Source organism: Aspergillus ibericus, assembly GCF_003184845.1.
Source record: "Aspergillus ibericus CBS 121593 unplaced genomic scaffold BO80scaffold_12, whole genome shotgun sequence".
Classification (NCBI taxonomy): Eukaryota; Fungi; Ascomycota; class Eurotiomycetes; order Eurotiales; family Aspergillaceae; genus Aspergillus; species Aspergillus ibericus.
The window spans coordinates 87561-103546 of NW_020292110.1; the positions used below are offsets into that span (position 1 = coordinate 87561).

The 15986-nt window shown below is 42.8% G+C and overlaps 6 protein-coding genes across 6 annotated transcripts; 4 read left to right on the plus strand and 2 right to left on the minus strand.

Annotated features, from left to right (window-relative positions):
- Positions 1-334: 334 nt before the first annotated feature.
- BO80DRAFT_378102 (uncharacterized protein) lies at positions 335-1139 on the plus strand. Its single transcript, XM_025716725.1, has one exon. The coding sequence runs from the start codon at positions 492-494 to the stop codon at positions 1017-1019; it is 528 nt and encodes a 175-aa protein (XP_025576893.1). The 5' UTR covers positions 335-491; the 3' UTR covers positions 1020-1139.
- Positions 1140-1639: 500 nt separating this feature from the next.
- Positions 1640-2655, plus strand: BO80DRAFT_453799 (uncharacterized protein; the record flags this gene model as incomplete). The annotated part of the gene is made up of 2 exons (XM_025722039.1): positions 1640-2416; positions 2485-2655. The coding sequence occupies 2 exons, from the start codon at positions 1640-1642 to the stop codon at positions 2653-2655; spliced, it is 948 nt and encodes a 315-aa protein (XP_025576894.1).
- Positions 2656-3289: 634 nt separating this feature from the next.
- BO80DRAFT_433389 (uncharacterized protein) lies at positions 3290-4144 on the minus strand (the record flags this gene model as incomplete). Its single annotated transcript, XM_025720823.1, has 1 exon — positions 3290-4144. One exon carries the CDS (start codon positions 4142-4144, stop codon positions 3290-3292), a length of 855 nt encoding a protein of 284 aa, XP_025576895.1.
- A 1560-nt stretch (positions 4145-5704) lies between these two features.
- Positions 5705-7765, minus strand: BO80DRAFT_433390 (carboxylesterase; the record flags this gene model as incomplete). The annotated part of the gene is made up of 3 exons (XM_025720824.1): positions 5705-6352; positions 6437-7099; positions 7187-7765. 3 exons carry the CDS (start codon positions 7763-7765, stop codon positions 5705-5707), a joined length of 1890 nt encoding a protein of 629 aa, XP_025576896.1.
- Positions 7766-8135: 370 nt separating this feature from the next.
- Positions 8136-9962, plus strand: BO80DRAFT_471907 (tannase and feruloyl esterase; the record flags this gene model as incomplete). Its single annotated transcript, XM_025723113.1, has 4 exons — positions 8136-8440; positions 8492-8534; positions 8580-9544; positions 9607-9962. The coding sequence occupies 4 exons, from the start codon at positions 8136-8138 to the stop codon at positions 9929-9931; spliced, it is 1638 nt and encodes a 545-aa protein (XP_025576897.1). The 3' UTR covers positions 9932-9962.
- A 541-nt stretch (positions 9963-10503) lies between these two features.
- Positions 10504-11553, plus strand: BO80DRAFT_423547 (gamma-glutamylcyclotransferase family protein). Its single transcript, XM_025719075.1, has one exon. The coding sequence runs from the start codon at positions 10814-10816 to the stop codon at positions 11276-11278; it is 465 nt and encodes a 154-aa protein (XP_025576898.1). The 5' UTR covers positions 10504-10813; the 3' UTR covers positions 11279-11553.
- The last annotated feature ends 4433 nt before the right edge of the window (positions 11554-15986 follow it).

The following is a 15986-nucleotide window of genomic DNA, read 5'->3' on the forward strand; positions in this document are numbered from 1 at the left end:
GGTGGAGACAGATTAGCGCATAAGCTAGGCATCAGCTAGGCCTGAAGTTGCTAAATGTCGGCCTGAAAGCCCTGGTCCAAGCTGGTACCATCTTTTATTCCGACTCTCTATTTTTGGCAGTATTGCATCAAACGAATCCTTTCACTAGAATACTGGCAAATTTGACATGAGTCCACCAGAGACCATGGATCCACTGCTAAGTAATTTAAAGAACAATACGACTTGTGATTGGCTGAATAACAGTCTAGCCATATACATACTAGTGAAGCTTGGCGGATAATCCACCCCAGTGGACCTTTGGTGCGGGGCAGGCTCATCTCTCTGGTTTCCACCCTTACGAGGTGGTATATCCAGCGATAGCACCCAGATAAGACAGACATCTGTTTTATGCTGATACCTCTTCATCCTACAACAAGGAGACTTCAGCTATAGCTTCTCCTATCCAGGCCAGAAAAAAAGCCAACAAATCACACCAACACGATACAAAAGCCATGACTACCTACCAACCCATCCACTTCATCCCCAGCAGCCGCCAGAGCCAGATCCTCGCCACCCCCATCATCTCCGCGCGCGCAGTGGGCCATACCCAAGAAGGCGGGACCAACCACTGGTGTTTCTACCTCGAGACCTCCCCATTGACGTGCATCCAATTCGACTGCCAACCAAGTCACAGCGTCCCAAGCACTCAGATCACCGGCGGGTCCAAAGCATATCTTATCATTTCGGAGTTGGATCGTCTACTCCCCCATGATGCCGAAACGGAGTTCCGACTGGATGTTGCCCCGGGGTTGACAGTTGCTCAGATTCTGGATCATCTTACGGCACATGGACGGCACAAGTACGAGTTCGATTCGAATGGGGTTGGATGCAGGTGCTGGGTTACGGATCAGATAAATCTACTGTATCAGTTGGGAGTCTTCACAAATGGCTTCCAGGTTGATGCTGCGAAAGATGGGATTCGGAAGTTGTGGCCGGACCAGACGCCACATCCACTTGATCAGGGGGCATATTATCCGTGATGTATCTAATTTCATAGTGGTGCTCCCGGGAGGGTAGGCTGCTGAAACATGATGGTTCTGATACGGCGTAAGCGAGGGTATCATGTGAAGAAGATCCAATATACAATCTTGAGAACGTACTGCATCGACTCGATCTTTCCCTAGCGATCATTCAGTGATCAACTGCCAAGAAAATGATATTAATCCCTGCAGCACATTCCCGCTATAGCTCATTAGCGTGAGATAATCACCAATCAATCATCCACGCCCCAACTGCCGAGCTTGACACTTTTCTAAGATGGCGTAGCTGCATGTTGCTGGCTCGTATATCCCGAATTTCCTTTTTGAGCTTGCCGATCTTATACCAAGTTCCCAATGCTACCTCGCCAGTATACCCCACCCATAATTGGGCCCTTGATATCAGAACCATCTATCGGTAGACGTGGAGAAGCTCGGAATGAAGGGAAAATCGGGGAAAGTGGGGATCGCGGTATGTGGGGAGAATCTGGGGAAGGCCCTGATATAGCTTCTAAGATACTATATCTATATCTACCTCCCTCCGTTGACCTAGTCCAGTCCTCACCCCCTCCTCAGTTCTCCAGGGTGACAAGAAGCCATTCCACGCACCCTACACATCAACAATGAAGCTATCCCACCTACCCACCCTACTCCCCCTCCTCACAACCCTAACCTCCGCCCTCCGCACCACCTCCACCCCCAACTGCACCCGATCCTGCATGACCACCATCGTCAACCAAATCCTGGACTCGATCCTCACCCACGACCCATCCACCCTCCCCCTCGCCCAACAATACCGCGCCACCGAAAACTCCCACCCGGCAGCCCTAAGCATGATGACCCTCTGGCGCACCGTGACCCACGCCCCCCCCCCCCCAAACCTCCTCGCCATCGACACCACGACGGGCTCAGCCTACTTCGCCCTAGACATCACCGAAGGCAGTACCCCCACCCCCAGCAACCCCACCTCCCAAACACAATCCGTCCTCTGGACACGCATAAAAGTCCAAAACCAACAAATCACCGAACTCGAAATCTACATAAACCGCTCACGAGGCGACCACGGGTTCTCATTCTCGCCTGCCGAATTACCCCATAACTACCATCGGTGGATGTCTCCGCCTAGTAGCCGCACCAAGGCCACTCGAAGGGACCTGGAATCTCTCAGCGCCGCGACATCCAATCCCAATTACAATCTGACCGTCACGGTGGCTTCAACCTGCCAGCTCACCGAAGAAGGCTGGAGAGTGGTTGATCCCGGGCCGGACGGGAATGGATTCTATGTTCCGCTGTGGTGTAGTTGGCCTGATATCCGACCTACGGATCTTAATGCGAGATTGAATCTGGTTATTGACGAGGAACTGGGGATTGTGGTAACGGGCGCGGTGGGGGAGGGGAAGGTGTTTCCGTATGGGGGGGGGTGTCGGCGTTTATTCCGGATATTATGACCACCGCGTAGGGGGAGTAGGAGGAGTGGTTGAGGGGAAAACTGGAGGGGGGAGGAGGGGGGTTGGTGAGGACGGGGAATGCCACGGGGGAGACGTTGCAGGTGTTGCAGCTTTATGATGGCGTGTTGCAGGGGCAGCAGGTTATGTTGTATTTGAGTGGACCGGGGATGAGGTCGGTTTGGAGGGATTAGGGGGGGTATTTTGGGTATTGGAGGTTTGGTTGGGTTGGTGGTGGGTTGGGATGTTGGTTGTCTGGCTAGGTGGCGCAAGTGTTGGGAAGGAGGTACGAATAGATATAGGCAACACTCCAGAGATCTAAGTGTTTAGTGGTTCTTTTACAGTCGTTACGAGTATTGATATCACTCTCGGGCAACAGTACCACAGTTCATAGGAATAGGATGGAAGAGAGCTGCGGTCAAGCCCCACCCTACCAACCGATCAACCTTCTGTTCCGTCTTCACTCATGTCTTCCAACCGACCGGTTAAGATGATTGTATTTCCAAGTATCCCTTGAGGCCCAATTAAATCACAGATATACCGTCTCCGATGGGCGGGAGAAATAGTGTACAAATCAGAGAAGCAGAGTGCCGAAAAGTATTAGAACGTCGAATGGCAGAATGCCCCTATGCGTAAATTACCTTCTTCGGAGAAAACCAAATTCAAAGTCTTTATGTTTGTTGTCTTTGTCTCAGTGAGTGGTCAGACAGTGAGACTTGGTGTATTTGAATATGTATTGTCGTAGGTGAGCTTCGTAATATTCCCTCAGAACGGATTGTTGGCTCACAGTTGAGGGACAGCCTTGATGAACAGCGTCGGAAGATGGAATTATCCCTCATGACCTGGGATCCCACGAAAGTCACTCATGAGATCACAAATGCGCACCGGATATTCTACCAGCGCTTGTACACAGTGATCATTGCTTTTGGACAAGAAGCAGCATATGGCACGACACTCGTCGCTTGCTTTAGAAAAACACCACAGATTCAGACCGACCAGATGACAGAGCCAGTATGCAAACAAAACGAGGGCGATCTCATCCTTCTGGTGTAGGAGGTGCAAAAGCTCGTCTTCCATGTTACAGATAAACCTCAACGACCGTTCGAACAGGTTCAGATAGGGATGCACGGGATCGGGATCGTAGCTGTCGACCAGAAGCTGCAGAGCTCGCGTCATGAGATCTTGTTGAGACGAACCATGAGCGATGAGATCCCGGAGAGACTCTACCGGCAGCGGTTCCGTGATCCCGCGCGCGGTCGCGGGATGGAGCTGAAGGCTATATGGAGCTTGCTGAAACAAAGGCTGCAGATAGCAAGCAGAGAGCCATGGAGCGGACGGACGAAGGATCCATTGATGGCGTGCTTGGAGTCTGATCCAGCTGAACGCCTGGTCGATCTGTTCCGGATCCTCCGCCATCACCCAGGAGTGCACCATCGGATCCGCTGCGGACAGGACATTTGCCAAGAAGATATTGGAATGGGCTAGATTGGTCATTTCTAGCGATGGCGGTTTCTGGAGGTCGTTCGGGAAGAGGGAGAAGAATTGTTGGCTGTGATGGTGATAGGCAAGGGAGTACCGGCGGTCCTCCGGCTGCAGAGTCATCATGTGTCGGGAGGAGAGGGCCAGAATGCCATGCAGAAGTGATGGCTGCGCAAGGGCAAAAGGGAGACAGATGTCAGCCATGGGAGAGCAAGCGCCCCCGGCGAGCAGCGAGGTACACGTGTGATGAGCAAAATGATGTAATAGACCCTCCTTGAAGTCGCAATTCATTCCCTGTGGGTTGACCGGCGTCAGAGACAAGTAGGTGGACCGGAGACCCGTGGACGGCTTTTCAAGATAGCCCACTTTTACCACGTGGTGACGAATATTTTCGGTAGGATAGACACAGGAACATGTGTTGATCAGACAGCGGCGACACCTCGGCCTTGCCTCATCACATTTGACTTTTCTTTGTTTGCACCGGAGACATCCCATTTTCGATCTCACATGGGGTCGTCGGATTGGATAACCCTGGCGGATGCGTTCCGCCAGCTTCTCCTCCTTGAACAGGATGGGCGTTCCATCGAGACGAAATCGATGCTTTGCGGGGGACAACGAGGACACGGACGTACTGCCTGGACCCCATAGTAGGAGAAATTGATGTTCCACGTTATCATGTCGAGGTAGCTAGGGGGCAACTGGCGTATTGACGGGATGACTTGGGGTTGGAGAACGTTAGCAGAATTAGGGTTTTGTGCGGGGGAATAAAGGAGAGAACCACGTGGCCTTGGTTTAGGCAGGGGCTGGCCGATCCCAGTTAGGAATGGTCGGAGACGGGAAGGCAAATGATATTAGATACTGTAGCCTAGAGATAATACTAGTTGCTAAGGAGTGCCACCCCTGAGACGCGGAAACCGCACCCCGGTGGTCAACGTGACTTATGGGCACGTGATACCGCCTACAGACCTATCACAGGCTTCAATGGGAAAGATCGGTAACAAGGTAGTTTGTCATGTGATAGCTGCTCAGGTGCTGTGAATATTGCTAATATAAAGAGAGAATGATATGGCTGGAAAGGTGATCACAGAAACAGTCTCTTAGGGCTAGTGGTATACAAAGAATAGGTACGATACCATGTTAGCTGCCTAGTACCCACCTATATGCTGCTAAAAGGGGCGAAGATAATCTTAAGAACTTGGGATGATATATCCTAGATGAAGATTGATCCCGCATCCCGAAGCAAGCGCCGTTCTCCATACTTCAGCACATGTCTTGAAATTAATAGAGGAACCCTTACTTCCACTAACCCTTATGCTAAATTGACCACCTATTCAACTCTCTTCCTATTTTTCTGCCACCAGACTCAACCTGGAATCAATAACACCATGAGTCTCCCCAATCACAACCACCAGATCCATCGCTTCATGTTCGGAAATTCGATCGTCGCTATCGAAATAATCCAAGAGATTAGAGATGCGGCAGTACATGTTCCGCAGCAGTGTGGGATGGTGGAGTAGCGGATATCGACGCTGGGTTGCCGGCGGGGTTGGTGGCGGATAAGCCGGGGGAAAGCGGGGGAAAGGCTAGACTGAGCGGCGAAGGATGCTGAGCAGGTTTAGGTATTGAAGTTACGAAGTTGCAGGATCAATGGACCCGGAAAATAAATTAACATGCTGTCCGAGATGAGAGTGAGATTCATTATATAAGAATCCGCTGTGAAGTGGTCCTCCGCAGTACCCTCACACCCGCACTTCCGGCAGAGGACTAATACTGCGTCTTGGCTAGATACCGACAATGTTCCAGATCCGGCACATTCCTATAACCTGGTTTAGGGTATTGCAGATCCGCTAGTACCATCTGCGAGGCCGTAAACTCGGGCCAGTGCCAATCTGCGAAGAATTCGATCGTCGACTCGTACCCACGCGCGGCCAAGTAATCTGCCGGCACATTAGGGTTACCGGTGCGCGCAAAGGATCCCCAGATGTCTTGTACCGCGTTGGTGTAGTAGATATCCTCCGGGACACGGATCGGCTGGTCGTAGATGTAGTAGGTTCCAAACACCTCATATAGGTCGCTCGAGTGACACCGATAATAAGGGGTATCCGGTTGGCCAACGGGGAACGTGCACAAGTTGTAGAAATCGTAGTAGGATAGCGCATAACCTCGTTGGTGGTAAGCAACGTGCATACTAGGAAAGGCGACCGTGGAGGCACCGACCATGGCGTAGGCACCGTTTGGACACTCCTGATTGTTCTCCGTCGAGATCTTGACGCTGGCGTTGTACACGCTCGGATACGAGACTGACCCGTTCTGGAAGGTCTCATTACTGATTAGCCACAGACCCGAAGAGATGATGTGGTCCGCCTGTTTTTGGTCGATCCAGCCTCCAGGGATGAGCAAGTCCAGGGCAGCCTAAAAGTCGGTCATATTGGGTGCGAGCGTCGTGGTGGTCAGGGATTGAGTCTCCTCCGGCATCATGGTGGACATCACCCGTACCGAGTTAATGTATGAACTGCCCTGAGCAATGAGCGCCATGGGCGCATCTGGCAAATACACTGGGTCAATGACGGGCGCAAAGAAGATATCCGTACTGGCGTTCAACAACACCGACGCGGGCAGCTCCTGTAGACAGGCCAGCCGAGACACCCCAGTGTCGTTGCAGTACGGGGTGAGATAGGGCTCCGCCAGCTCGGCAATTGCCTCTTGAGTACTAAAACGACCGTTGCCCGAGGACTGCTGGATGACGCCCTGGAACAATCCAGCGGCCTGTGGGGAAGCGGCAAGCTCGATGCAATTGGCTCCGCCAGCTGACTGGCCGAAAATGGTGACGTTGTTCGGATTTCCCCCAAAGCCCCGGATATACTGCTGCACCCACTCTAGGGCCGCAATGTTGTCGGACATCCAGTAGTTTCCGGGGATGATTCCGTCATCAAGCGAGAGATAGCCGAAGATGTTCAATCGGTAGTTCGAGGTGACGATGACCACGTCCGACCGCGATGTCAGACTTCCGCCATCAAAGGTGAGATCGGAGCCGGTGCCTTGAGCGAAGCCCCCGCCATGGATCCAGAAGAGCACGGGTTTCAGCTGATCGTCGGGCACATCAGGACCCGGGAGGAATGGGGTGTATATGTTCAGGTAGAGGCAGTCCTCATCATTCCCCTATGGATTCAATCCGTAACTGTTCCCCTCAAAGTACCCCTGTTGCAGACATGCGGGGCTGTATTGGGTGGCATTCACATAGCTCACGTTGGTTGCATCCCAGGGTTCAGCATACTGGAAGCGCCGGGCGCCCACTGGGGGCTGGGCGAACGGGATACCAGCAAAGCGAAAGGTCAGGTGGTCGCGCAGACCCTCAAAGGTGATGTTGCCTGCCGTGGCATTGACCCGGGGGAGGGACGAGTAATCCGTGTCCACCCGGTCGACCAGGGGCGCCGAGTTTGTGCAGACAATGGGCCACCCATCGTCGGACGAGGAATTCCCACTCGCGGAAACACCGGATAGCGTGACAGGCGCACTGCAGCCAGTCCAAAGCAGCGTGCCATTAGGGAAGGTCCCCAAGTACTCCTGGTACTGGAAGGCCCGGCGAAAGGCGTCCACGTCATCACAGTCCAACAATTGCTCGCCATAGTCAGCACAGATGTCTGCTGCTTGGCTGCGATGGGCCGTTTGATGCACCAGTAGCGCGCTGGGCCGCTCCGCATGAGCCGTCCAGTTCCCGTTGTTCTCAAACAAAAGAGTAGTGGAAGCGGATGAAACTTTTGCCCCGGCCGGCAGAGCCAGAAGCAGTGACGCCAGAGCGCTGATTCCCCGCGCGAGTCGTGCCATCCTGCAGACGGTCGTGGATCTGTACTAAGTGGGTAGCCCTGTAGTGCAAATATCTCGCTCGACCGTCTCGACATCTTATATCTTCCCAGCCCCCGCAGCATTGAGATGTTCGGTCCGAAAGTGGGCAAGTCTCCGCAGGTTAGCGGACGCAAAGGCCTCCGTCGTGTAGATCCCCCAGCAGCGTGTCATGCAACTTTGTTTGCCGCTGCAGATTTCCCCGCAGCCCCGCATTTCAACCGCCCGGTTGACGATGATGAGGTGTCCGACGGATTCGCAACTTGCGACAGCACAAAACTGGGTATATAAGTAGCGTAGATTGACGCGAATCAATTCATTGCACTCGCTGTAGGGTGTCAGCTCAATTGTCATCATGGTGCCACGTATGCCCTCACTGGCGGCGCTGTTGCTGGCTGCCTCTCCGGTCGTGTCGGCCGTGAGCAACTGCTCCATTGAGACCTTTCAAGCCTTTCTGGATGCCAATGGGACCAATGCACAAGTCGTTTATGCCCACCACTATGCGGAAAATTCGACGTTTGTGAACCCAAACATCACCTCTGGCGTTAATCCCACGGAATTGCCCGCAACCTGTGCCATCCAGGTCAATGCGACAACCGATGTCAACACCCATTTCAGTTTCGGGGTCTTCTTCCCGGATGCATGGAATGAGCGGTTCTTGTAGGTGTATCGTACTCAAGCTAAGAAATAGAAATGCTGATTGAACCACAGCCACGCCGCGCAGGAAGGAGAAGACATCAATTGGGTTGATATGGTATGCTTACCTCCTGTTGATTATCCACACTCACTAAGTTACTAGGCCATCGGACTACGTTATGGCTTCGCCGCCGTGGCCACCGACACCGGCCACACTGGCTCGGACATGAATGGCGTCTGGTGGAAAAATCCCGAATCGATCAATGATTGGGCCTGGCGCGCCAACCACCTCACCAGCGTATTGGGCAAGTTTCTGGTCGAGAGATTCTACGGCAAAAAGCCCAAATACAGCTACTTTGCTGGCTGTTCCACTGGCGGTCGTCAGGCCATGAAGGAGACGCAAAAGTTCCCACTGGATTATGACGGCGTCATCGCAGCCTGTCCAGCCTGGTGGACCACTCACCAACAGCTGTATAATCTCAAGCAAACGACCTTTCAAGCTCCCGAGGGTTCGCCGCACACGATCCCGATGGAGATGTTTGCTGTCATCGGGGCGGAAACGATCCGCCAGTGCGATCCCCAAGACGGGTTGGTCGACAACATCATCTCCGATCCGCTGGGCTGTAATTTTGACTACCTTCCTTTGCTCTGCACTGAAACGAAAAATACCAGCTGCTTGACGGGACCCCAGATAGAGACCCTGCACAAGTTCTACAATGACTGGGTAGAGACAAATCAGACGTTCGTCTACGCCCATTCGCTGTATGGCAGCGAGGTGATGTGGAATGAAAGCGGTCTGTTTGGCAACGGCAGTGTGGGCAATGAGGATACGCAGCTGTGGTATCCCCAGCACATCCTCGGCTTGTCCAACTTTACCGCAGAGGATCTCGATTATGGTTTGGTGCAGTATGCCGAGGCGACCGACCCAGGGAACTCATCCGCCGATAGCTATGATCTGTCCGAGTTCTATCAACACGGGGGCAAGTTGATCCAATACCATGGTCACTCTGATGCCATTGTGCCCCCTGGTATCGGCCTGTATTACCGCGATCACCTGGCAGCGACGGTGGCCCCTCAGGGAATTGACATTGATGATTTCTACCGCCTTTTTTTGATCCCTGGAATGGAGTGAGTGTACCCCTCTTTTCATACAAAAAAAAAAAAAACCATCAAATTGACTGACCTTTCAGGCACTGCTACCACACACCATCGACGATGAACGCGCCATGGTACATCGCCGGCCCCACGCAGGCCAGTACCCTCAGCTCATCCCTCCACAGCGTCCCAGGTTACAATGACGCAAAGCACGACATCTTTCTCGCCTTGATCAACTGGGTCGAGAACGGTGTCGCACCCGAATACATCATCGGATCCAACTTCAACAGTACCGTGGACTTTAGCGCCAGCACCATCAACAAGCAACGGCCGATCTGCGCGTACCCGAAGATCGCTCAATACGTAGGGTCGGGGGACATTAATGATGCGGCCAATTTCGAATGCAAGTCTTTGTATTAAATATCTTGGCAACAACAAGAGTGCAGAAGGGTAGTGTGCTCACTTCTGCAAAAGCAAGCTAGAGGGTGTTCGTATTGCATTTGTGTTGGTGACATATTTGGTCCTCTGTGAATCTTTAGTATCTACTAGGCAAATCTCTCCGACGGGAGAAATTCTGCCAGTGAATTGATGGTGTGCATATTGACACATAGTAAGACTCATCTTATATAATACTGGTCCATGAGCCGTTGTGGAATCCAGCAAACTTACTCTACACTAAACTATATACTATGCTCCAAAACGTTAAGAATGCGAAACACAACTCAGCCCAATCAATCAAAGATAAACAACCAGCACTTCTGTCGGCGAACCGTGCCGTCAATCGATTAACCACCGCTCAGAGTATCCGAAAATAGCTTCATCTTTCTATTGGACGGCAGAGCGCGCTTCATACTAGGCATCTGTCATAATTGCCAGTAAGTCAGGTTGTGCAGCAGCCTGCCGCCGTAACTCCAGGCTGACCCGACAAGTAATAGACTCTACCCGGATGTATTGCTCTGTCCTTGTGTTCGAGGTTCGCACGCGCCAATGTAACAAGATGTTCTTACCCATACACATGCCTACACGTGAGGCTGGATGTCGGTTCTGCGGTGTACCGCGTATTGGCCACCGAATGACCCCTTCACCGCCTTGGTCACTATCATTGTTGCCTCTGCCCGGTTTCTCTCCCAAACCTCATCACCCACTCCTCCAGCGTTCTGCCATCAACATCTTGTCAAACTCCCACAACGTACGGTCTTCATGCCCAGCCAAATACCCCAGGAGTCAGAGGACTCCGGAGTATTATCACGGTTTCCGGGCCTTTTTCCGGCCAAAGAGGAGCCGCCATCACCTTTCTATACGATGCTCCAGTCAGCAACGCCAGACTACCTTGTGCAGCGCGACGAGCCAGTCGACTTCCCGCCTGCCTTTCCCGTGTATCACTTCTTCTACGGAACCCTAACCGCCCCAGCTCAGGTGCAAAGGATTCTCGACCTGCCGGAGGAGCCGCAACTTCGCCAGGCGGAGGTATTCGGTTACGCCATTGCGAAATGGGGTGACTATCCCGCACTGATCAATGGGAAGCAAGGTCAGACGGTGATGGGAGCTGCGTATCTCGTAAAGTCGGAAGAAGAGGCCCAAAAGCTGTCGTATTATGAAACAAATGCGTATGAAGTTGCAGACTGCTGGATCTACTTCAAAGACGAGAAGGAGCCCAAGGAGACCGGTGGGAAAGTCTTCATGTATGCGGGCGATGCTCAAGCGCTATTGGAGCAACGATTTGACCGCAAACTGTGGAGTCGACAGATGGAAAGGAAATTGGGGTGATGGCCTCCCTTTTTGCTACTTATATATCCACACTTATTTCCTCGTCTACTTTTTCTTGGTTCTTTTTATTTTATTTTTTTCGGCCCGAATTATTTTCATGATGATGAAGAAATGTATGATACCTGCGCTTCCGAATTACCGAGGCTCCTATATTGCCTACTCTACGCCAAACCCAGTTGTGTGTAGTTTGGCGAAGAAACCAGTGATACTTACGTGCATGATTGATTCTTACTCCCAAACATTGCTGTTTCATTGAAATACGGGTGTTGAGATTGCGTCTGGAACAGAGAATCTGATTCTTACGAGTAAAGCAATAGCATGGCACAGATATAAGTCGTGATGGTAGTGTTTTCAAAATGACATTGCAGATACTATTGAACGGTTCGCTGTCCGGGGTGTTCGGGAGCAAGTGTACCGGACTAGGGTATAAGCGCTGTATTCTATGATATTGTGAGCATCACGTATGCCACCTTAGTTCTGTTAGACCACTGTAAGCTGTGAAAGGAGATCACGTGATCTCGGACCTAGCCACCTAGTCATCTCCTTCTCGCGTAGTTAGCTAGGCAACATATACTTAATATTATTAATATTACTGTCACAAGTTATGAGCCCTTATAGCAATGAATTATTAAATATTTATTTTTTCTATTTTTTTTTTATTATTTTTATATATTATTTATTAAATAGCGTTCTCTTCAAAGTTTTTTATGCCTTAAATCGCTATTATACGTAGTTTCGCGGGTAAGAAAGTCTTTATAGTAATCTAATCAGCTTAATATCTAGATTTAATACTTATTAATTAACTAGATCTCCCACCACATAAGCGGTATAGTTGAATACTTATAATAATACTATCTAAAGACTTATTTAATATTAATATTTCTAAAACTATTTCTAAGCTTAAAGACCAGACTAATTAGTTATTATAGTAAAGAAACCTATGAAACTATTTATACTCGTATAATCTAGATACATAGGAGCTGTTCTAGGGTAAATATATTTTTCTAAAAAAACTAGTTCTTTATTCTAAAGATAAAAATGAAAATATATATATACTAGTTATTTATATTAGTAATAGTAGCACTTTATCTATTAAAATAGATTTATAAAATAATATTAAATAGACTAAATAATATAATTATATTTTACTTACTATATATAACTTTAATTATAAGAAATAGAAATAATTAAATTACTTTATATTTATAATTTTTAATATTATATGTGAAGCTGGTCCCGCAGCGTATTTCTAGAACTATAACTCTATACTAGAAATATATGTTTTTCTCTAAAAAATATATAAAATTTTTAATTTTATTATAATTATTTATTTATATAATAAATAAATATTTATTTACTATAATAATACAAGTAATTAAAAGACCTTTCTTATACACTACGTGGATACTTTTAATAAGTTTTATAATATTAAAATTATTAATAATTATATTAAATTTCTGTAGTTTTTTATAGTTATTTAAAATATATCTATTTTATAATTATTTATTATAAATTAGTATATAATACTGATAAAAAATGTAATTTTATTATTTATATATATTTAATTTATATAGTTTAAATATATATATAAGAATTAGTTCTCCTAGCTGACTATACACGTGGTTAATAATAAGTTTTAAAATAATATTAAAAATACTAATAATAATATCTAAAGTAGTGATCGCGGTGGTTATAACTATAGATATAAATATAATTATAGATATAATAATATCTATAGTCGTGATAGAGATTAAATAAATATTTTTATATAATATAAAAGAAAGTAACTTAATACTGTTAATAAAAATATTATATAATATATCTTTTATAAATACTATAGAAATTACTTTCTAAGTAAATATTTATTAAACCTGAATAAAAAAATAATTATAAATACTTAGATAAATATAATTATTATATTTATTCTATTTATACTACTGTTAAGAATACTATTAATTAATATAATTAATATTAATTTTAACTTTCTTAATACTTATATTATATTAGTTTACTTTAATATTACTACTATAATTTAAAAAAATTAATATTTAAATTACTTGTATGATTGGATGCTCAATTTTAAAATTATTAAAATAATAATTTATTTAAAATATTATTTTATATTCTTTACTTCTTATATATGCATGGTTAAAATTACTATTAATAAAATTTTCTAGACTATTAACTATGGTATTGTTTTAATTAAATTAGTAAATAAATAAAATAAATCTTATAAATTTTTAGAGATTAACTACGTTTAATATATATTAATATTCTTATATAATCTTATTTTATATAAGTAGTTAGCGCGCTAGGGTATTTATATATATATTAAAATTAAAGAGACTACTATTCTTATTTAATATAGTAACTAGATTAATTTTGTTATTATTAAAGATATTTAATATTTTTTATATATAACTAGTATTATAAGTTGTAAGATAATTCAGGATCTATATTTTTATAATATTTTAATATATTTATTATTTTTTAATTTTATTATTAATACTATTAAAAAAATAGTTTCTTTATTAATTTTAATTTATCTTATGTACTGCTGTACGGCTTATATTTTTAAATAAAAAATTTATAATTTTATTAAGTATATTATGTGACGGCAGCCTCGTTCAGGGCCTCGTTCAGGATCATGTGACCACGTTTGTTTCGTTTGCTTTACTGTCGTTTTCTTCAAGCGAGCGCCCACAACACTTCTTGTTTTCCTTTTTTCCTCCTTACGCTTAAAGTTCTAGAGTAGTTAGCACCAATACGACCTCATTTTACTGTGTTGAACGGCCGTCTCATATTATTAGTTTTAATATTAAAAAAAATATTTTATTAGTATTTTACAAATCCTACCTCCATAGAAAGAATTAAATATTATTTATCTTTTATATTAAATTTTATAATCTTAGTCTATATATTAGAGATTTTATTTATATAGATATTTATAGACTGCTATTTATATACAGCTAAATTAATATATATTATTTTATTATTTTTATTAATTATATTTTTTAATACTACTGGATGTTCCTGCTTAAAGAACATAGTAAAATATATAATAAATTTATTACTTTATAAAACTATCTTAAATACTAGCTAAATATTAATATTAAATATATTTATAGTAATAATGCGCCTGAATATTAATTATTTATAATTTATTATTAAAAATAAAATATTATCTAGAATTCTGCTCTATATTACTACTTGAATCTTAATCCTATTATTAAAATTAAAAACTATTATTTAGTTAAATCTTATATATTAGTTATAGTGGATAACTAGTTATTTTATTTTTTATAAAATTATATTATTTTTATAATTAACTACATATAGAACAGACTCATATATAGTATTATTGGGAAAACTCTCTATAAAGCTTTATATAATATATAACTAAATATCTTATAATAAAAAGCCCTTAGCTATTACTACTAGTATCTTACTTTTAAAAAGACTCGCGATAAACTTAAGAATTATATATAGAAAAACTATTTTATTAGATATTCTAAGTTAGTCTATAAGATCTATAATATTTGAATTTATTAGATTATGTATACTTGTGATATTATCTTTAATAAAAAATTTATTTTATAATTATTATTAATAATATTTATATATAATCTTAATTCTATATACTATAGTGAAGCTAATATAAAAATTTTAGTTTAAAAAGATTCTTATTACTAGTTATTATTTAATATATCTTCTTAATATTAATAACTTATTTTTATTATTTTTTCTAGCTATTCTACTGTAGATAAGTAAAATAATAATAAAAAATTAGACTAATTATTAAAATATAAATAAATTAGTATATTCTTATTTTTATTTATAATTAATAATATTATTTATAATACTACACCTGAACTAGTAGTTATTATTAAAGATAATAAATCTAAAGACTAGCTAGTTCTTGTAGATTTTCTAACTATTAATATTTTCTATATAAAATTTATTATTTTTAATATAAAATTATTATTAATAGTTAAATAATTATTATATTATTTTATATATACTTGTAAACTTTTACGCGTATTCCTCAAATTTTTAAAGATTTATATTATTAATATAAATAATAATTTAAATATAAATATTAATATTTTTTATAAATTATTTATTAATAATTATCTTACTAGTGTCTTATTCCTGGAAATTATAGTTATATAATATTTTATTAATTTATAGGCTAGGGGGATTATCTTTATTAAAAAATTAATATTTTAAAATACTAGTTATACTTTTATTTTATATACTAATATTATAGTCTATATTAAAATATTTAAATAGTATGAAATAGTATATTATAAAATATAGGAATAAATTAAATAAGATATTTTTTATATAATTCTATATTTCTATAATACACGTTTTCTTCTACTTAAATAAATATTTAAAATTAAGTATAATAATATCTATAAGATTTATTTTATTATTAAAAGCTTCTAACAGTATACTAGTAAAGATTATTAGATTAAAAAAATATATATAGTTATTACTAAAAATATTAGTTTTAAAATTTTTATTACTCTAGTTACTAAGTTTTATTAGATTTTATATTATTTTAATATTATTATAGTATTTCTTAATATTAAATTATATAAATTAATATATATTAAGTTATTAAATAGCTTTTAGAAAAATAATATATACAGTAAACTTTTTAAATTATTATATAACTTAAAATAAGCGCTACGCGAGTAGT

What these genes read in the sequence shown, in the direction of transcription:
- BO80DRAFT_378102 (XM_025716725.1), top strand. Translation starts at nt 492, where the DNA reads ATGACTACCTACCAACCCATCCACTTCATCCCCAGCAGCCGCCAGAGC.
- BO80DRAFT_423547 (XM_025719075.1), top strand. Translation starts at nt 10,814, where the DNA reads ATGCTCCAGTCAGCAACGCCAGACTACCTTGTGCAGCGCGACGAGCCA.